Genomic DNA, 22,557 nt, shown 5'->3' on the forward strand with positions numbered 1-22,557 from the left:
TCGGTGTCCGGCTTCTGAAACACTGAAGTAAAGTAGAGAAACCTACTTCTAACTTGCTCATGTGTATTACATCCTAAACAGTGGACTCCATCACGTAACCAAGTCTCTAAAGCCTGTATCCTTGTCACAGGGCGTTTTCCCAGGTGAACTTCTGATAATAGCACGTGAAGAAATGAAGATGTTATTTAATTATGCACTTAAAGTAAATAACTGTTCTCTCATCTCACCCCTCCCACAAAGACACATGGGGCAGGGTAAGCACATAAAACCTGCGAGTGGCTCCATTACTCGCAGGCTGACCCAAGCCTGACCCTAGGTACTCCGCTGCCAGAGTTAAGGCTCGCTGCTTGCACCGGGGGGCCAGGTCTGGAGTTCTGCCTCCTCCCTCACACTTCAGACAGCAAGCCTGATGTTCTGATGATAGCTGTACATTCCCTGTCTCTGCTTTCTGGAGTGTAGCTGACAGGGCTAGCTAGAAACACTCAGTTTATGTTTTGCCCTACCTCAGCTTATTTCACAGGTATTTACAATATTGACAAATAATTGCCAGGGGCATTGAGCTTTCCATGCCCGTGTGACAGCTATTGGTGCCTGCCTTTAATCATACCTAGTCTAATGAAGTGAGTAGACCAATAGATACTAATAGATCTGCGGCAGATATTTGTGTTAACAATTTCTATTTGCCCTACCCTTGCATCAGCACCAGTGTTAATTATTCGAAGAGGGAGGGGACTCTGGTGCCCACCCTTGATTTATCTCCGCTCAGACCAGCTTTTCGCCCTTCTTATGGCAGGACCGGCCCTTGGCTGAGGGCAGTGTGGCCAACTGGGCCAATGAGTCCATGAATACCGGAAGGCCCATGGAGCGGTCCCTCTCTAGTGAGATCTCGCTCTGCGTCTTGTTACACTTTGGGTTGCCGGTGTATGTTACCCAAGTGATGGAGCGGGCGTGTCGGCTTCCCACCAGCGAGGTGACCGGTCTATCCAGAGACGGAGACATCACTCTGGGTGGGATCTTTCCCCTTCACGATGACGTGGAATTCCAGCAAACCAGCTTCACTGTGAAACCCTCACCTGTTACCTGCCAGAGGTACTGTCATCCAGTCCTGTATCGTCCTCCCCGTTCTTCACCTTATTTCCGGTCCCCAGTGCCTCATACACATAGATTACAGAGCACAACATGGGCACACGGATAATATGACTGAGACTTTTGGGGACATTGGGAATCTGTGGAATGATTCGTTCTATGACAATTCGGGCTGACGCCTTCACTGGTGCAGAAGGTCCGGTTAATTCTGGGGTTGTTATTTGGTTGGGGAGTAGTTGGCTCTTCTGTGGCGGTTTTTTCCCGGTGGGTTTTGATTTCACTGAATGAAACGGAGCTTGTTGTGGACAAACAGCGTGGTTTTTTTTTGGTGAAAAGTGAACTGCGTAGACTTTCTTTCGAGTAGTGTGATTTCTATTTTGAGTGACGTGGAGTGTGTCGCTAATGGTTTACAGCCTGTCTGTGTGACAGGAGCTGTTTGTCTTTGGTAAGGGCCCCGTTGTAAAGTTGTGTGATTTTGTTGTTAGTGAGGGTGTGCTGCTTTGCTCAAGCAGCGGCTCTTCTGACCATGCTGCAGACGCGGTGACACTTTTTGTGAGTGGGAAACAGCAGGCTGAATATTGTCCCGTGTGTGCCTAAACGTCAGCACGTGTAAAGCGTTTGAGCAGTTTTCTAGTCTGCAAAGCAGGGGGTGTTCACGCGGTGGGTGGTGCGCACCTCGCTGGTGCACATGGGGTCTGGGAGACCTCTGCTGGGGAAAGGCTGCCCAGAGCGCACCTTGGCGCCGAGACCTGCCCCTTAGGATCTCGCTGCACGTTGCGAGGGTGCAGTGTGAGAAGCTGGTTTCAAGGCGCGCAGGGAGTGTTTACAATGGGGGGAGCATGTCCTGGATGGCGCGCAGACTGCATCGAGTGATGCTAGTCTAGTCGCATGTGAAGCTTGTGTCCAGTGGCCTTTTTCCAGAACCACATGAACATCTGATCACCAAAATGCGAGGGGTAACGAAAGTGACATCACGCGCCCTTTGACCTTAAGTTCCACTCACGCACCACGCACGCATGCTTGGAAATGCACACACTCTCTCACGCAAATACACACTCACCTGCAAGCACGCACGCAACATACATTTAAACGCAAGTTTTCCTTTGCTCACCTGCGAGAGAAGGTCATTTGCCAGCTAATTGGCCTCCATGTTTTATTGCACTAATAGTGAATAATGTTTCGCTGTAGGTAAGTCCCTGACCACTCTTCTCTGAGTTCCTCATTTTGTCCCCTGGCTTTCCTCCTTCCCTCTCTTCTCTCGTCACCTTCCTCCATCTCACCCTCTACTCTGTTTATTCCCTTTCACTGTGCATCTCCTTTCCTCTCTTACGTTTATTTTTTTCTCCCTTCTTCTTCTGTTTGTTCCTCTTTACTGTTTTTTACTTCCCCTCTTTTCTCTCTAACTGCTCACAGATCGCATTGCACTCCTGTCCACTTCCTGCATTTGTCTCTCCCCAGCCATTAATCTGCATGTACTCTCTATATTCTTGACTCCTTCCGCTTTCACATGTATATATTGTCTTATTCCAGTGATACTCATGGTACGGCCCGGGGGGGGGGGGGGGCAAGTGGCCCTCCTGACCTTTACATGCGGCCCAGCGGCACTGGGCTGCTCTTCACTAGACTCAGCGCTAACATTTAAACCATGTAAATAAGCAGGCAAGCATTTATTAAAGGTGAGTTGAAGGTAAAGAAAAGAGATAACAGATGGGTTCTGTACAATGTAACATCAGAAACACCTTCATTTTTAAAGACATATTTGAAGCAAAAATGTAAAAGCATGATCAAGTCTAGTCTGCTCAAAATTCAAAAAGTGTATTTCGTTAACACGCAGAAAAGTCACCTTAGTAACCAGATTATATCAGTGCACTGAACAAATGTATTTTTTCAAAGTGATAATTTTCTAACCAGAATTTAGAAACATTCACTCCCCCACCCGACAACAATGCCTTTGGTGAGTGAAATAAAACATTTGCTTAGGATCACACAGTTTGGTTAAGTGGAGAAGCTGTGATTATTCCCAAGTTTATGGTTTCACGTTGTGCTATTCAGACACTATAAGTATTTGCTTTGCGTCCCTTACACCCACTTTACTACCAACCCCCGACTGCCACCCTGCTGCCATCAGTGTGGCCCTCGGTCACATCAAAGACCAAACTCTGTAGCCCCTGTGAAAATGCTTGCGAATACCCATGTCTTATTCCATCGCTCTCCCTCTCTCCATCTCTTTCCCAAAGTTCCCAAAGTTTTCTCTGTAATCCTTATTTCTGCCCAATTGCACCTTCCCCTCCCTCTCTCATTTAGCTTTATCTTATTTCCTGCCTCTCTTTTCTCACATTCCATGCTCTCGTTCACATTTTTATTCTCCTTGCTATGTTCTACTCTCATGTTTTCTTTCCTCTCTTCTTCATTTCCCACGTATGCCTTCATAGCATTTTCTACCTTCTCCATTCCTTCACATTTATCTTCCCTTTTCTCTCCTCTCTACCACTCTGATTTCTGCCTTCTCTTTTCCTACACTTTCCTTATCTTTTTTCCTTTTCTTTCTTATCCCATCTGTTGTTCCTGTTTGCATCCTTTTCTTTACATCCTTTCCTTTGAATCTTTTTATCCACTCTCTCACTGTCCATGCCTGTTTACTCCTTTTTTCCATGTCCTTTATATCTCATCTCTCCTTTTTTCCTCTAGCTCCCATCCTTTTACTCACCTCCTGACTTCTTTCTTTTCTCCTGTATCAGCTTTTATGATCATCATGATTGTTCTTATTTCACCAACATTGCCTTCTTACCTTCTCTTTTCCTCTTTCTGCCTTTTCGTCTCTTCTTTGACTTTTTTTTGCCCTTTCTTTGAAAAAACTGACCCATTTCGTAAATTAAATGCAGAGATATACAGTTTTTAACAAATAAGTATAACACTCGCATTCTCCACTGACTAGCCCTGATACTACTCACCCTTCTTGGACTCTGCCTTGACACTTAATTCTCTGGAAATTGTACCCAAAATGATGTGCACCTGGCTCTGTGCAGTGAGCTGCAAAGTGAAGTCACATTAAAGGGTTTTAAGCTGGCACATGTGGTTCAGTAGAAGGTACAGGAGCTGTGAATCCATGGGGTGAGAGTTCTAATCACTGCTTCTTCAGATCTGAGATTCTGGACAGCCTGTTTTATTTCCTGATAACCTTTGGCTGGAAGTTCTTGCAAACACCCTAATGTGCAGCATTATGCTCTATATAAAAACATGTTTATTATAGGCAAATGTTATTTCCTAGGTCTGAAATCTTCAATAAATTAAATGAGTCTCAAATGAACAGCATAATATTTTATTAACATTTTTGCATATTAGGTAGATGTTTTTCATACATTTAGATCACAGTGAAGACGTTGTTGTTGCCTGACCCATTTTGTAAGATGCAATTTCATTTTTTTTAACATGCTACATTTTTTTCTGGTAATGTTTATATCACATTAGGATTCCATATGCATGAAACTTTATTAAATAACTAAAATGTTTTTTTTTGTCTTATTTTGCCCATGTTGCTCTTTCCACACAATGTCAGCGTTTCACAGGTATTTTACAAAGCTGGTTGTATCCCTTAGTACTTTATATATACCCATGGTACTTCCAAGTTTTCTACTACCACTCACTCCAGAAATCTGGCCTGTCATTATGGGCGCCAGGGCTCCACCCCCTCTCTTTTGTAAAGTATCATTAGTGTCTGTTAGGTTGAGCAATGGTCAGTCTGACATCCAATCACCATATCGGGGCAGCCAGCCAGATTCTTTACATGCACTACTGCACAAGTGCCTAGACGCCTGAGCCAAGCTTTGCCAGGCTGAAGATGCTGGATGTCATCTTATGATAGCTTCAGAGAACTGAGGTGCACAGAAGGAGCACAAATAGCACACCTGGCAAAGAGTCCATGAAAGTCCAGCAGGGAGAAGTGAAGGCAACTGTCCTGTGTTTTTGGCTTGGGGATCTAGGACAGCCCAGTTGCTACAAATGATTTCTTGAAACGCTCTGTGTTGAGTCGTTACCTGGTATGGAGGTAGCTCGGCTCAGCACTTAGTTGGGAATGCAAGGATTCCATAGTTTAGGACTATCCTTCCCAACAATCTGCTGCTAGGGATCTCTGGGGTGATAGGAAATTAATTAAATTCCGTTGCATAATTTACTAGTAGTCAATTTTTTGTTTTCTGTGCTGTTTACTGGGGCAGGAACTTTAGCTAAGTTCATGCAAGTCATGGATGCCTGATGTTGGAATCATTGAAGCCTTTCTGTCAGATTCCTGAGACACTGGGAGATATAACTAATATACACTACAGAACAGAGGCCTCCAGAGAAACATCGGGATGTTCAGGTTCATAGAAGGAGGTATCACCAGAGCTGTATCAGAAGAGTGATGTATGAATTGGATGAGGATCTCAGAATCCCAGTTTGTAGTAGTAGGGAGTAGTCACATATGCATTGAGCAGCACAAGGTCTGGAAGCGTTTCCAATAGCTTCTGATAGTGCACATGGGTAGGGACGAGCTTCTTCAGGCCCCGGGAGAAAAGCATTTCACAAGGTAAGTGTAACTTCAGGTTGCCACTGAGTCACTGGCAAATGCTCAAAACACACCTGCATCTGAGTAGGCCCTAGGTGCATCATCAGAGTTGGCTGTAGGGCATCACGCAGATCTGCCATTTCCACTGTGTCTATTGATGCTCGTGGATCTGAGCCCTGCATTTCATCATAGGGTACATGCACAAAGCAAAGGTCCTGATTGCTCAATGTGTCAGCCTCTGTTGAGGAGGACAGCATGACGTTTAATTTTTAGCATAAATGATCTCTGTGTCAAATGTTGCTCTGTGATGAAATGCAGATAACAACACTAACTCAAAAATAAATAAGCTAAGTCACCATGGACATAAACTCCTAGTATATGTTGACAATCTGTAAAGAATTTACCTTTGAAATAGCCCAGTTGTTTCACGAAACATTGGCACGGCTAAGGAGATCAGCCCCTGATCCTGGCCGGCTGACTGATCAATGGGAAGACTTCTTTGGTACTGTATGCAAGATGCATAACATGTGTTCACGGTGTTGTCCATCTCTTCTCCAGCTTCCGCACCCAGAATTACCAGGCGCTGCAGGCTATGATATTCGCTGTTGAGGATATCAATAGGAACCCCAACTTCTTGCCCAATGTCACCTTGGGTTTCCAGATTTATGACTCCTGCAGGATGAGGCAGCGGTCCCTCGAGGGAACCTTATGGATGCTGGCAGGGAAAAAGCAGCCTCCACCCAACTTCCGCTGCCAGCAGAACCGACCACTCATGGGCATCATTGGAGATGCTGGGTCATCATCTTCCATTGTCATGGCGTGGGTGCTCGGCTTGTATCGATGTCCACAGGTAAGATACCATAAACCACCAAAAAACACCCATCTACTGTAATTGTGCTTACATAGGATAGTAAGACTAGGATCTAAAGAAGTGTTACGACAAGAATACCATTTGCTCAATCAATTGTACAGTATGAGGCTCAATCTACATTTGAACGACTGCGATTGTTACTTTAGTAATCTCACTGACATCTCACCTCTGTCGTATCATTGCCACTACCCATTGGGATTGTCCTGAAACAATTTCCTTTTTTAGCTGTTTAAATCAGAAAGTTGTAGTGACCGAAAGAGGATAGGGTGACCTCCTCACTCCAGGTCTTCATGGACACTGTTTTCGATCTTGGAGTGTTGTGTGATAGCCTGGCACATTCTGAGGTTTGTAGCCCTGTTTTGCTTCTATTAGACTGACACACCTAAAAAAAAATGTGTATATATATATATATATATATATATATATATATATATATATATATATACACACACAGACACACACACACAAAAGCACACATATCTCTACACACACACACAGACACACACACACACACACACACATATATATATATGTATATATATATATATATATATATTTGGAGGATACGTTGGTTGGATGTTTATACAGGGGAGTTTATTTATGTGACTAAAATTTACAGCCGAGTCTTTATTGCACTTTAGTATTTAGCATTATGATTATTTGACTTCTTCTTTTGAATATGTGCAATATTATAGGCTCACACTGTGTAGCGGAAAGGTGCACCAAAAATTTACAGCCGAAGCCTTATCGCACTTTAGCACTCAGCACTTTAAGTATCAGATTGTTGTTAATCTTTGTATGCAATGTTGTGCCTTGACATGTCATGCATTTTTTAGTAAGTCACAAGGTTCTTTCAATCATTTATTTCCCAGGTTGAGAACTCCATACATAGGCACTTTTGAAGTCAATTTCGTGAAATATATTTTAAATTTGTACTAGATTAAATATGACTAATGGGAGAATCAACACATTTATTAAAATTAGCAAGACAAGTATCTGATTGCTGCCAAAATTGTGATTGCAAAATTCCTTTTCCTGTAAATCCATATGTTTGACCTCAATATGAGCATCAATTCACAAGCTTATGTTAATGACATGATGATTACCAACATATCATCACAAATGCTGTGATATCGTATACATCTGTAATTGTGAGTACAATTGAGCATACCATCATGACGCCTGAGTGGGGTCAGGAGACGATAACTGCAGCAGTCTAGTTCACGGACATGAGGGTCAGTGCAACTAAGAATGGACTGGTTTTAAATCAGTTTGGGGCAGGAATACGGGTTGCCCAGTTGAAGGCGTAAGCCAAAACACGTTGGCATCCTGTTTGTGTATCGTGCAATACTTGAAATAAAGACCAATAAAGATCGACTCAACATCCACCTGTGCCCAGGCTCTATGTTGCATCATGAACCTCCGACTGCTGATAGATATATATATATATATATATATATATATATATATATATATATATATATATATATATATATAATATGCTGGCCTGGTGTGTGGTGGGTGCCTACGGTGCTTACGCCTTATTCCAGGTATTCCCCTCCTTAGTGAAGTGTAGGCAGTTTCTAGAAGCCAGGCTCTCTAGAGGTAACTGTGGATGAGCAGCCAAGGCTTATCTAAGAGACATGCAAAGCTCACGCAATGCCACTGCAGTCACACAGTACTTAAACTCCAAACAAGTAAGAGAGGTAGCCCTTGCACTCCCAAAGGGATAGGGTTAGAGTATATACACACACAGAAAAGTTTCCCTTTGGGAATTGTTCTCAAACCAAGAAACTTAAAAGATCTTTTAAGTTTATTGATTTGAGAACATTTCCCAAAGGGAAACTTTTCTGTGTGTGTAGTCACAGAACACTTACACACATGAAAGAAAACACTCAGTTGTACAAAAATAAATTGAACAAATCACCACTAAATACTAGAAAGTTAACCCCCCCTTAGGAGGTAAGTAATACACTAAATATATACACTAGTAATCAGAAACCGGCACAGAAAAGGTTAGAAAACAGAGCAAAATAGCAATAAGCAATATTGGCCCTAGGGGGAGCCCAAACCATCTACTAAGAGAGTGGAATGCAAACCCAGGGCCCCCATCTAGGTAAGTAAATTGTGTAGAGGGGAGTACTAGGAAACCACACAGGTGAGTAAGCGACCAGGAATGCAGAAGTAAATCACTGGATTTCCCCAAAACCATCCCAAAGGAGGAAAGCAAGAAAAAGAAGACACTCAGAACAGACTGCAACAAACCAGCAGTTGATTACCAAAGAGGGTAACGTTTGAAGAGAGGGGACCAAATCCAGAAGTGTATGTGGAGTCCAGGAGGAGTAGGAGATATTACCCACCCAGCGGTACTTATTGGAGTTGCTTAATGAAGCAGGAAGACAGGTCAGCACTGCAGCCCAGAAGCCGGTGAAGAGTTCCTGATGAGTGCAAAAGGTGTCGGTGAAGGATTTTCACCAACAAGCCTTGGCAAAGGCAAACTCGTGGTTGGAGGAAAAGAGGTGCTGCCGGGGACTAGCAAGATCCAGGAGGACTCTACCCAGGAGGGGAGTCACAGGGTACCCTCCGAGTCGCAGAAGGCCCACAGGAGCAGAGGCAGTACCCACAGGTGTCCCACAGGAGAGGAACACAGAACTCGTTGAAGCAGCCCATGTAGCACCACAGAAGATGCTCCCATGTCGCAGGAGGACCCCGCAGAGGCCCAGGAGTTGCAGGAGGGAGTGTTGGGGGCTGGAGCTACACATCACCTGAAGTTCCCCGTGGAGGTGAAGCAAGCAAGCCTTGGCAGCTGCAAAGGACACGGTGCACAGGGGGTACTGGCTTGCATGGAGTGGAAAGGACTTACCGCCACCACAGTGTGACAGCTGGTAGAGGGGACCACTCCGGACCACCACCCGTGATACAGGATCTATGCCACTCAGGATGAGAGGAAACCCATGCAGCCAGTTATTATTGCATCCAGGTACCTGCAGATGCAGGGATGTGATGCTTTCACCCCAAGGGAGATTCCTTCTTCTTCTTGCGCAGGCTGAAGAGTTGCAGTCTTCTGAGGATGCAAGGCCGGGGAAATGTTGCAAAGCTGGCAGGAGCTGGAGAAACAAAGTTGTAGAAAAGTTTTCTTCCAAGTTAGCAGCGATGTCGGTTCCTGGAGGGTCCAGACGCAGTTCCGGTAGCCAGAAGTTGAAGTGGAGGTTGCTGATGAGTCCTGCAAGCCGAATCTGAGGACCCACCCCAGAGGAAGACCCTATAAAGCCCAAAGAGGGGGCTTGGTTACCTAACCAGGTAACTACCTATCAGAGGGTGCCTATGACATCACCTGCCTGGCCTGGCCTGGCCACTCAGATGCTCCGAGAGTTCCCTTCCAATCTTGGAATCAAGATGGCAGAACACAGGGACCCTCTGGAGAGCTCTGGGCACCACCCCTGGGGTGGTGATGGACAGGGGAGTGGTCACTCCCCTTTCCATTGTCCAGTTTTGTGCCAGAGTAGGGACTGAGGGTCCCTTAACCGGTGTGAACTGGTTTATGCAGAGAAGCCACCAAATGTGCCCTTCAATGGAAAACCAGTCGCTGGGGGAGGCTACTCCTCCCAAGCCAGTAACACCTGTTTCCAAAGGAAGAGGGTGTTACCTCCCTCTCCCAAAGAAAATCCTTTGTTCTACCTTCCTGGGCTTGATCAGATCAAGCAGCAGGAGGGCACAAACATGTCTAAGGGGTGGTAGCAGCTGGGCTGCCTGGAAACCCTGTAAGACTGGTGGAAGCAATACTGGGGGTCCTCTAAGGAGCCCCCAGGGAGCATGGAATCATACCTCCAATACTTGCAACAGTACTGGGATATGATTCTGACATGTTTGATACGAAACATGCAGCGGTTCGGACTTACCATTATGTAGCTGGAAATAGGTAGTGACCTATGTCCAGTACATGTGTAAAAATGGCATCGCGCACTCACAAAGTACAGGAAAATGGATCTGGAGTTTGTGGGGCACCTCTGCTAGTGCAGGTGTGCCCTCACACCCAGGTACCTGCACCCTGCCCTCTGGGCTGAGAGGGCCTATCATAGGGGTGACTTACAGGGATCTGGTGTAGTGACCTGTAGTGAAAATGGGTGCATGCACCAGTTTTACGCAAGCTGCAATGGCAGGCCTGCAGAACTCTTTGCATGGGCTCCCTATACACCCCTGAAACCCCAATGTCCTAGGTACCTAGGTACCATATACTAGGAACCTACATGGGGGGACCAGTATGCCAATTGTGGGGAGAAAAAGGTACAATTTACATGCCACTGCCTAAATTAAGAGTGAGTACTGAGCAGTAACATTTTTCACCCTATCTACATATATAACACCTTGTATTCTGCTGTAGTTCTACAGTTTGCACCTTTCAATTTTTGCATTACATTGCCCGAGTGAAACAACTGTTTAAATGCACACATTTCTGAAAAGATAGGATTTAATCCATTACACAATGTGCTTCTTTACAGATCAGCTATGTTTCATCGAGCCCTCTCCTGACTGATAGAAACCAGTTCCCATCATTTTTCCGCACTATTCCCAATGATAACTTCCAGTCTCAAGGCCTGACCCAGCTACTGGTGCACTTTGGCTGGACTTGGGTAGGTCTCCTCATTGAAGACAATGACTATGGCCAACAGGGTGCCAATTTATTGAAGCAAGAGTTGTCCAATGTCGGGGCATGCATTGCCTTCTCTGAGAACATTATCCTAAGTCGTGCTGACAGGAATGCATTACATATTATCCATGTGATTAAAAACTCAACAGCCAATGCCATTGTCATCTTCTCCAGTGATGCTGGAGTGACCCCTTTAATGGATGAGATGATGAAGCACAATGTAACAGGGAAGGTATGGATTGCCAGTGAGGGATGGTCTACATCAACTGTCTTGTCAGTGGAGAAGTACTCGCAGATCCTCACAGGCGCCATTGGGTTTGCAACCTACAGTGGAGACATACCTGGCTTCAAAGAGCATCTCGGCAGCGTCCATCCTTCAAGATCTACAGACAACGTGTTTGTAATGAAGTTCTGGGAAGAGGCATTTGGGTGCAAGTGGGTAAATTCCAAAGAGTCCACTAGCGTATTGATGAATTCATCTACTGTGTGCACTGGAAATGAGAAACTGGACAAGCTTAATATCGACTACAATGATGTAACAAATTTGAGAGGACAGTACAATGCCTACACTGCAGTTTATGCAGCTGCCTGGGCCTTACATGATCTGAATTCATGCATCAAAAGGGAACACTCACTCCTCAATGAGTTGTGTGGTGATATCTTGAAATTCAAACCATGGCAGGTACAGTGGAAATTCTCATATGGATACATTTGCGGGATAGACTTGCAAACATATTGTTGAAATAATGAGTAAGGGAGTGTAAGGTGACATCTTACAGAAGTAAGTTTTAGCACAAAGAATTTCAAGTAAAAAAGAAAAGATTTTTAGTCTGCAGGCCTAATTTTGCCAATTATGAATACTTCAATACCGTTGGAAAAATCATAAGAATTATTTACATTTGATGGATGGGATACTCAGTCACAAATGTGGCAGGTGTTCCGTTGCCATCTTACAAGTGCATTATAACATATGGTTCTTGTAATGTGGCAGATGGAATATCTAACGGAGTATCCCATCTGCCAAACCATAAAAAAGGCTCTCAGTGTGTTAACTTGAAGTTCACATGTATATATCACATACCCTTAATTGCTGGCACAATCCTAGAGCACCTGGTTGCTTCACCCTCAGGGTGAGAATTAACCTGCCATTCAGCTGTAGGGCAAAGTTTTACTATACAACAAGCATATTCATGCTTTTTGGTTTGTGCTGCTCAAATCCCCCAGCAACATGGCCATTTACAACACATTTTTAGATTTAGCTTGAAAGTGCAGCTGTCACCAGATCTAATATCATCGACAGCAAAAAAGCTCCAAGCAGCATTACTGAGAGAAGGGATTTGGCTTTTCCCACATGTTCCTGTTCCTACCTAATGAATTTGACTGCCAGAAGTTGTGTTGCTCTGCTGGAAAAGAGTGCTTGTATTGGATATAATGCTCAGTATGGTAGGCCTGTGTTGATTATGGTGGTAAGCCAGTGATCAAGGCTATAGGTCATATTGATTCATTGGTAAACCTGTGAGTTGCCATAGATCTGATCTGTCTGTCATGAAAAGGGATGACAAATTAAGTGGGTTGGATTATTTAATGTGAACTACATATATTAAATCCATTAGGTCTGTAAGGAACCGCTGAGTAAAAAAATTATATGAAGTGCCTTTACATTATGACTTCTGCTAAATGCAATAGGAAGGGATTTTACATTGTCAACATTGTGAACTCTGGGAACTTCTATGTAAGGGGGAGATACATTGTGCTCCCATCCAATGACAAAGACCATAAGACAAGGCTTTACACTTTGATGAATTTGAGAAATACAATATGCATGAGTTTTAGATTGTGAACACTGACAAATGCAATAGAAAGAAGTTTAGTTGCGCCCCTGGCCAGCAGATGAAAAATAAAAAAATATTTAAGTATTGTTTTTTTTCTTCATCTGCTGGCTCAGCCAGCAGTACAGAGAGGGGTGGAGGGGCCACAGGAGGGGGAGGAGGAGAGAATGCACCTAAGCATGCATGTGTGTTCGGTCGGCCAACTCAGGCCAGCCAAACACACATGCGGACTTAAGTTTCTCCAGCCCGGCTAGGTTTAGCATGAAAGCAGCGCCAAGATTGCCGGGGAGCCTATGCCGGTGTCTGAGCAGTGAATGCTAGGACACCTGAAGAGAAGCGACGAGCGAAGCAGAAGGAGACAGTGGGTGGCAGCGATGAAACCTTAAGTATTTTATTTTTATTCCCAGTTCCCCCCATCCCTGTCATCCCCCTGTTCCCCCTTGACATTTGCTGTGGCCACCGCTGCTGTAAATTATCATACTACAATACGTTTTCAGCTAATTGCTCAGTGCGCACAGTTTTACAGTACTTAGTTGGGTATGTTTTGAAGAACAGATCTATTTTAGAGAAAAAAACACTGGACTGGCATTGATTTATTAAGTGTTAATGTTTGGATTGCTGCGTTCTACATTTATAGCCCACTGCACCTCCTTGAGTCAGCATTGTACCACCTACTACCTAGTTACTTTTACAGGCAGGTGTTAAAATGGGCTCTTGGTCATAAGACTGATGTTCTTGGGCATCTGTCCCCAGACCATAAAAGATAAAACAATCCAGTTCAACAGAACTGGTTCTCATAAGTGCTGACTGCCTGGGACCTCCTGAACTGTGTTTGACTTTGCCCTTTCTACAGTATCAGCCGTAAACGTTTTGTCTCCACCCTCTTGTCATCTGAGCCCATTTTTGTTGGCTCTCAGGACTCTGCACTTTACCACTACTAACCATTGTTAAACTGCTTGTGCTTTCTCCTCTAGACATGGTAAAATTGGCTTATAGCCAATTAGTGTATTTAATGGACTTAAAAGTCCCTAGTAGAGTGGTACCACTTGTACCCTGGGCATGTAATTTAAATGTTAGTAGTGTGCCCACAGCACTGAATATGCCACCCACTTAAAGAACCCTTTACACATGTTTCGGGCATGCCATTGTAGCCTGTGTGTGCAGTTTTAAACTACCATTTCGACCTGGAAAAATAACCTTTTTTGCTTTTTGATACATATAAGTCACCCCTATAGAGAGCCCAAGCAGCCCATACAGCAGGGTGCAATGTATTTAAAAAGTTGAACATGTAATTTTACGTTTTACATGTCCTGATAGTGAAAAACTCCCAAATTCATCTTTCAGTAGTGCAAGGCCTGCTTCACCCATAGGATAAAATTAGAGCTACATTATTATACTAAAGAAGCTTTAACTTCCAAAGGGGAAAAGGCAGTGGCGGCACGTCCTTTAGGGTGGAGGGGCCACGCGTCCCCACCTTTTGCCCCTCATGAAGAGTGTCTGTCAGGCTGAACAAAGGTCAGCCTGACAGACACTCTTCATTTTTAGCTCAGACAGCTAGGAGTGAGCCATGTGCGATTTGCGCAGACTCCTGGCTGCCTGATCTGAACTTTGCTGGACTTAGGAGGTCACAGCTCCTATGGGCGTGACCTCCTCGGCTCAGCAAAGGTGCCTTGAGGCCCTCCCCTGGTGACGGGGAAAGCGTCACCCATTGACACTCGCCCTGGGCACTTCAGGTTTAAGCCCTGAAAGAGCCCAGGGCGAGTGTCAATCAGTGACACTTTGTCACAGAGTGGGGTGGGGTCAGCAGTCTCACTGACCCCATCCCACTCTGTGACGAGGCTGGGACTGCTGCCTTCCCTCAAGGCAGCAGTCCCAACCCTCCTGGGACCTGGAGGCTCAAGGTAAGTGTGTGTGTGTATGTGTGTGATGTTTGAAATTGAATGTTTGGTGCGCGTGCATGTTTGAGTGTTATGAGTGTTGTTAATGGATGTGCGTGTGTGTGTGAAAGAATGAGTGTGTGTGATCTTTTAAAATGAATGTTTGGTGCATGCGTGCATATTTGAATGTTATGAGTGTTAATGGATGGATGTGCATGTGTGAAAGAACGAGTGTGATGTTTTAAAATTAATGTTTGGTGCGTGCGTGCATGTTTGAATGGTATGAGTGTTGTTAATGGATGTGCATGTGTGTCTGTGTGTGAAAGAATGAGTGTGTGTGTGTGCTTCCCGCCCGCCCCCCTCCCTCCTAAAGCTGCCGGCCGCCACTGGGAAAAGGTACACAATTCATGTTTGGTGTCTTTATAATTGTAATGAAAAATCCACTTTTTATGTTAACGCATTGTTTTGGATTACAATTTATAAAATGCTGCTTGTGGAAAGTTGCCATTTTTTTGTCTTAGCCTACAGCCTGTCTGTGCATCACATGACTGGGTGCCATTGGCTGTTGGTCTTTGTGTATTCCCCCTAGAGAGCTAGACATATTAGAGAGCTTAGTTGTGCCTGGATGGTCAATTACTGGCAAGATGAGAGGCCAGTTAGGCACAGCCCCACTTAAACCTGGATAGGCTGTAATTCTGAATATGCCACTTTTAGAAAGTTGACAATTTATTGCCTTAGCCATTTGGTACCTGCAGCCTGTCTCTGGTTGCATGGCTAGGTGTAGTTGGCAGCATTCCTCATAGACAGCCACACACAATGGGAGCTTAGGTGTGACTGAATGGGCCATTGCTGGCAGGATGGGAGGGTTGAGCTGGGCCCAGCCTCACTCATAACTGAATAATCTGTGTCCAGTCTCCACAAAAAGGGCTGCATCCCCACTGTATTTAGTCTGGAGCAGGAGCAGGGAAGGAAGGGCACATATTCACTTCAAATGCATGCCTATAGAAGCTTCTCCCCACTTCTAAGGCACAACTGTGCATAAAAGAAGGACCTCAGACACCACCACTTCAGTGTACTTCTCGACCTATAGATACTCTGGCAGGAAGAAGGGCTGCTTTGTTGTACAAGGGCTGCCACTCTGCTGGACTGCTGAGCTGAAGGAACTACCGACCTGGTGTACTGACCTGCTACCTGCAACACTCTTGCTTCGGTGAAAAGGACTGGACCTGCATCTCCCGAACCCAGAACCCAGAGTGACTCCAAGGGCTAGTTGGCTGGCCTGCTGACCTGATGCCTCAGGGACATATAGGCTTCCAACAACCTTGCACCTGGATCTGGACTCTGCCATCTGTGAGTCTACTCTGCCACAGGGTGTCACTCCAGTCCTGGACTCTTGGATGTGGGCCTAAGGTGCTAGGCAGCCGAACCAATGGATCGCCTCTGCTGAAGGTGCATACCCGAGCAGAACTGATGTATCTCCTCTACCGATCAGTGCATCCCAGAGCAGAAACAATGCATCATTGGTTCTGTATGGAATGGACCCACTGCAAAGACCCTCATTAGCTCTGCAGTCCTCGAAAGTGACCCATTCACTCCAAAGGCATAGCACATTTGTTGCCCAGTCCATGCATCCCTCATCAATGGCAGCCTCGACGACAACCGACTCCGCATGACAGTCTTGCTGCCCCTCATAACCAACACATCGCTTGCAGTGCACCGTATCCCAGACATCACATTTTGCATTGCAAGACTCGTTGATGGGATCATCAACAACAAAGGAACAGGACCTCACACCACAGCCCCACCTCATCTCAGAACTGATGCACATATTTGGCGCAACTCCACTCAATGCTTTGCAACCAGGATTTAAGATACTTTCTTCAGCGGGCCTAACTGGGTCCCCTATAGCCATTCCACGCTTTATCATAGTCAGCCTGAACTTGTGAATTTCATCCGGTCTGGCACAACCATATATCCCCGGTTGGTGCTTTATGCTTTTAGGTGCTATTCTACAGTTTAATATTTGGAACATTCATAACACGAGTTCTGCTGAGCGGATGTTTGTAATTTTGCTCTTGTTTTATATAATAAATTAAGGTCTAGTTTTCTAACCTGAGGTAAAAACTTTTTTGTGTAGTGTTTCCACTGTTTTACTATTTGAAGTATTGCACAAATACTCAACATATTGCCTCTAAGTTAAGCTTGACTTCTTTGTGCCAAGCTACTACATGGTTGAGCAGAGGTTAATTTTCGGGGTGCTTGTGCCTTACACTGACTAGGCTTGTCGATGCTGCTTGACAAGGGCTCATACCCCAGTTAACCAGTAACCCAATTTCTAGCAGGCGCTTTGTGCTTTTAGGTGCTATTTTCACCTACATATTTAGACTTGCATATCTCCGGTTCCACTGATTGGATTTTTATCTTGTTGTTTTTATTGCCTTCCAAGCATTTTTTTAAAAATTGGCTTGGAATTTGTCTTGTGTTGTGTTCTTTTTTTATTACTGTTGGAACTTCTGCATATATACTTTACACATTGCCCCTAGGTTAAGCCTGGCTTCTCTGTGCCTATCACCACAAGGTTGGGCACAGGGTAATTTGGGGTTTGCTTGTGACTTCACCCTGATAAGGATTGTGGTTCCTGCTTCAGTAGGGTTTCATCCCCTCAACCAGTAATACCATTTATTTGATTTCTTAGATTTTACAGTGAAACTTTTCAGACAAAAGCAATATCAGTGGGGTTTCCTTTGTGAAGCCTAAGTCACATACACTAGGAAAGGGCTTTACATTTTGAAATATGTGACAAATACAGTGGTAAGGGTCTTTACCGTGTGGCTCAGGCAAATGCAATTAAATGGGGTTTAGTACAGAGGTTCCTTTTACGTTTGACCACAGTAAATGTTAGGTGGTTTCAGAGAGAGACTTTGATTATGAGTCTGGCGGTCATTAGACCGCCAGACTCGTGATTGCAGTCAGACTGCCGCCAATGAGGCGGTCCGACCACCACATTACAACCCTGGCGGTCGGGCCACCAGGGAATTGCCAGCTCTGGAGATTGGTGGCAGTCCCAATCCACCAAGGCAGCTCTCCAAGCAGCGGTGCCCTGGGGATTGCAACCCCTTCTCCGCCAGTGGTTTCATGGCAGAAAAGGCTGGCAGAGAACAGGTGGAAGGGCCCCGAGGGGCCCCAGCACTGCCCATGCACTTGGCATGGGCAGTGCAGGGCCCCCCTTGGCCAGCAGACAGGGAACATTGTGAGGGTGCAGGTGCACCCTGCAGGCTACAGCATTCCCGCCTGCTCCATTATGAGCCGGAGTCAATGCTCTAGCCTGTTTCTTGTTAGGCCAGTTGGCAGAAACTCAGGATACCGCCTGCTGACCTAGTGGGAAACTCTTAATAACACCGCCGGGAGTTTGGCAGATGGGCTTTGCCGTCCACCAAACTTGAGGTAGGGCCTTAATGTTCATGTCAATGTGTACTTTAGTGCTGACTAAAACAGTTGAAAGAACTCTCTCGGCATGGTCATGTTCATATTCATATTAAAGGCAAAGGTCTTCCTGTATTAATTTTTAAATGTGGTGACACAGGCATTAGATCTCTTATGTTATAATATGAATTACTTAACCTAGCCTGTAGGTCTAACGTTGTTCATCAGGAAAAGCTTTGTTTGTTGCAATATATTGATTTGGGGGGCATTGCTTGTTTTTAGGGTGAGATCCTGTGGTGTGCAAATTGCTTCCTTGAGCCCCACGGATAATGAAAACAGACTATGGGGGTGATTATGAGTTTGGTGGACGGAAAAGGCCGTCGGCCAAACATCCACCAACCTCCCACAGTCAGTTTACCACAAGTGCGATCCCCTTCCTGTGAGCACCAGTAAGAGTTTCCTGCTGCCCAGCGGGAAATGGCCTACAACATTGACGCCGGTTCATAATTGAGGCGGTGGCAATGCTGTACTGCGTAGGGAGTACCAGCACCCGGCGCCGTTTTTACTGTCTGCAGACAGTGAAAATCACATTGGGGCTGGCCAGGGGGGCCCCTGCACCGCCCATGCCAAGTGCATGGACAGTGCAGGGGCCCCCCTTGGGCACCCTGCACCCATCCCTGCCAGCCTTTACATGGTGGGGCTACCGCCATGTATTCGCCAGCAGAGAAGGGACTCGTAATCCCCAGGGCCCTGACGGATTAGGACCGGCAGACTGCTGAAAAGTCGTGATCTGGCGGTCTGACCATGGCACGACCGCCACGGTCGTAATGTGGCTGCCGGACCGCCACACTGGCGGCGGTCCAACCACCACCACGACCCTGGCGGTCTCAAGACCACCTGTGACATTTTGTTGTGGTATGTGATTTGCATCGTGCAATTCTGTGAGGCCAATAACAAAGGGTTTCTGTTTGGAACTCCACTGAAAACCTTGAACATATTTGGAAGTTTAGTAGTAGTTGGTTGTGTATTTGGAGGCTGTAGAGTTTTGATTTTCCCACCTACAGCACCTCTCTGAAGTAGCTTCAAAATGCTTTGTGCCATTTCTGTGACAGTAAAGTGCTAATAGGTTTACTTGGTTCCTAGTTTGAAAAACTGCTGTACAGATTCTCCAAGACACTGAATTACAACAAGAATGGCTTTCACATTGTGAACTCTATGGCAAAGACATTGGAAACTGCCGCAAGTAATAAATTCTATAAATTCCAAATAATTTCTTTGACTGACAGTTGGCAGTTGTTGCCCAAAAAAATGAAGAAGCACTTTCTGTGCAGCGCTTGTGTGGCGTGTTCTTTTGATATGGAACGCTGTTGGTTTGTATCAGTAATGGAGCACTTCCACGCCCACTTCACGCGCCGCTCCCACAAGAGGATATGTATAAATATATATTTTTATATATATATATATATATACATATATATATATATATATACACATGCATATATATATACATACATACATGTCATTCTCCATGCAGTTTTAAAGTCAAAATAAGCCCTCATGAAGAGAGACCAATCCCCTGCAGTTTTGCCCAGATATCTGCCAAAATTTGTTGGGGGAAAATGGCAGATAATTTCCAGGGAATGCGGGTTTCTGTTTGGTAATCATTTAATCTGCAGGTTATTTCCCTTTATTGGCCAAAAAAACTCATAAACAGTTATTTATCACAACCTATACATTTGGATCCAATGAATATTGTCCCAAACATGGGCTACTCGTAATAATGTCAATGTCTTGGAAGTAGGCCAGTGTATTGCCATGAATCATCTTCAAAAAGTAAAATCAAAGCACATCGGTAAATCTTAAGGGGTGTTCAAGTGAACTGCTTTACAATAATGTACCAGGAAAGACTTGTCGACTGCATATAGTTGACATATTATTTTTCCCAATACATGCCACTTTTGTCCATGCAGAAACTCAAGGTTAATGTTCACAAATGACTTTTAACGAAGAAAGTAAGTAAATTAACATCTGGTGTTGCAGTGGAGCTTTGAAATCTCTTGGTAGACCTGTGCCTAGAGCTGCACTAGAGCAGCAGAAACAATTTAAGATGCCTAATGTGGACACTCAAAAAGCAGTATATCACAACACCTAAAAACATGAATCTGTTTGTGGGTGGCTAAAGCTAGTGCACTGTAGCTAGTTCTTTGAATCCATGAGTGCAAACAATGCTAAAATGAAAAAAAGAGTAGGCGGGGTAAGAAAATTGACTGACTACTCCATGCAACTCATCTTAGATCCTGCGCTTTATTCTCTTCAGCTCCTTCACTATGTTAAGAACGTCCATTTCAAGAATGATGGTGGCCACGAGGTGTCTTTCAACCAGTTTGGTGAAGTTCCTGCTCAATATGACATCATCAACTTCCAACAAAATGCAGATGGCACTCTCAAGCATGTGAGAGTAGGCCGATATGACTCCAGTGCTTTACAGGGACAGACCCTCATCATCAATACCAGCTCTATCCTGTGGGCATCAGGGGTCACTCAGGTAAGGATCACACGCAGACAACAGCTGCTCTTTATGAATGGAATTTAGGGTCTTTATTAGAGTTTGGTGGATTGAATATTCAGTCAAAGCATGAAAGATATCCGTTCTGTTATATTACAAATGTCAAAGTAAATAGTACACTTATACTAGAGCCAATAGGATGTCGCCACTTTTATGTTTAGATATCCCATCTGGAAAATTCCAAATAAGGCCCAGCGTCTTGATGTGGTCTGTCGGATGCTGTGTGGCGAATACAAATTACATCAATTTATCAATTGTGAATGGAAGCAGGCAATGCACAGGTGACTTCCATGCAGCGGGGGTAACCGTCTATGCAATTTGATTTCTGCTAGACATAAAGGGAATGATTTAGGCTTTAAATGATGAGATACTCTGTCACAAACATGATCGATATCCTCTCAATTGCATTAGAAGTGCCATAGGATATAATGCATTTGTAATGTGGTGGACGAGCTACCCGTCACATTTGTGATAGAGTATCCATTCATGTAAATCGGGCCCTAAGTCAGTGAAATAAGACAATGCACATTACTTAAGAAGCTGTGTGCTGTCCTCTCATTACAAATTGTTACTTCCGTTCCTTTATCACACCCTAATATTCGATTGGCACTGTGCTTTTCACAAATCTTGGCACACTGCCAGCTTTCTTGAATTAAGTACATCAGTGGGCAGGTCCACTGTTTCGTTCCCATGCCCACTGAGTACAGTGTCTCATCAGTGAATTTTTTTTCTAGAAGGCTATTTAGATTTTTGGAGTTGTATTTTGTACACATAGAACGAGGATAACGCCTCAGGGGATTGCGTTTGTGCAGGAAGAGGCACCTTCCTGCATAAAAACAATTGTCCTTACAATGCAGGCACCATTGCACCATGGTGCAGGAGCACCTGCGTTGGAACTAGGCAGCCAAAACGGTGCCAGCGCAGGTACAAAGACAGGAGTGCATTGTATTCTTCTAAATATGGCACATTCCTGCCCTTTCCCTGTGAAGCAGCGTATCAAGGTAACATTGCGGGGCTGCCCTGCTTTACTTTGTTATAAATATGTCCCTTTGTGTTTATCAATCTGGATTCACTGGATCTGATTCTCATCTGGCGGGTCCTTCACTTGTGATATGTGGTGTCTGCACTGCCGTGTGAATAGTCCCTGAAAGAAAAGCACAGGTGTTTTATGTCCAAAAATGAAACTCTACAGCCCGCATTACGAGTAGCCTGGTACCTGTTTTCTTGCACGTGATAAAATCTAACTCTGCCGAGTTGGAATTTAATGGGTGCAATACGTACCACCCAGTTATCAGTTTTTGGGAAAATAACATGTATTTTCGTGCTTATTGTGCCAAAATCTTCATGTTCTGGTAAATAATGGTCATTGCTCCCCCATATATATCAGCGGGTTTTACTACAGAACTAGATTTATCAAAGGATTGCACTGACCTCGCATCACGCTGGGTGTCGCAAGGGCAATGCATTCCTTCAGTCAGATTTACTAAACCGTGCAAGGCCACCTTGTGTGTCCCTGTGTTGCTTGGTAAATATGGAGTAAAACAAGGCAGCGAAAGTCACTGCCTTACTTTACTTTGCACCAGGAAGACGTTACGTGGGTAGAGCAAAGGGTATTCACAAGTACTCACCCATACTTTTTAGCGCAAACCCATATTTTCCAAGACTGGTAAACCACGGAATGCATAAAATTAGTTCACTTTCCTGATAAAGACGC

At 44.7% G+C, this 22,557-nt stretch overlaps 1 protein-coding gene across 1 annotated transcript in view; it reads left to right on the forward strand.

Moving 5' to 3' along the window:
• The first annotated feature begins 647 nt into the window (after positions 1-647).
• LOC138267210 (extracellular calcium-sensing receptor-like) overlaps positions 648-22,557 on the forward strand; it is a 31,012-nt gene continuing 9,102 nt past the window's right edge. The window contains exons 1-4 of the mRNA XM_069216064.1: positions 648-1,089; positions 6,188-6,479; positions 11,000-11,830; positions 20,595-20,822. Coding sequence (XP_069072165.1) covers positions 842-1,089; positions 6,188-6,479; positions 11,000-11,830; positions 20,595-20,822 — 1,599 coding nt within the window. The 5' untranslated portion in view covers positions 648-841. The remainder of the gene's footprint in view (positions 1,090-6,187; positions 6,480-10,999; positions 11,831-20,594; positions 20,823-22,557) is intronic.

This window comes from Pleurodeles waltl, chromosome 12 (assembly GCF_031143425.1).
Source record: "Pleurodeles waltl isolate 20211129_DDA chromosome 12, aPleWal1.hap1.20221129, whole genome shotgun sequence".
Classification (NCBI taxonomy): Eukaryota; Metazoa; Chordata; class Amphibia; order Caudata; family Salamandridae; genus Pleurodeles; species Pleurodeles waltl.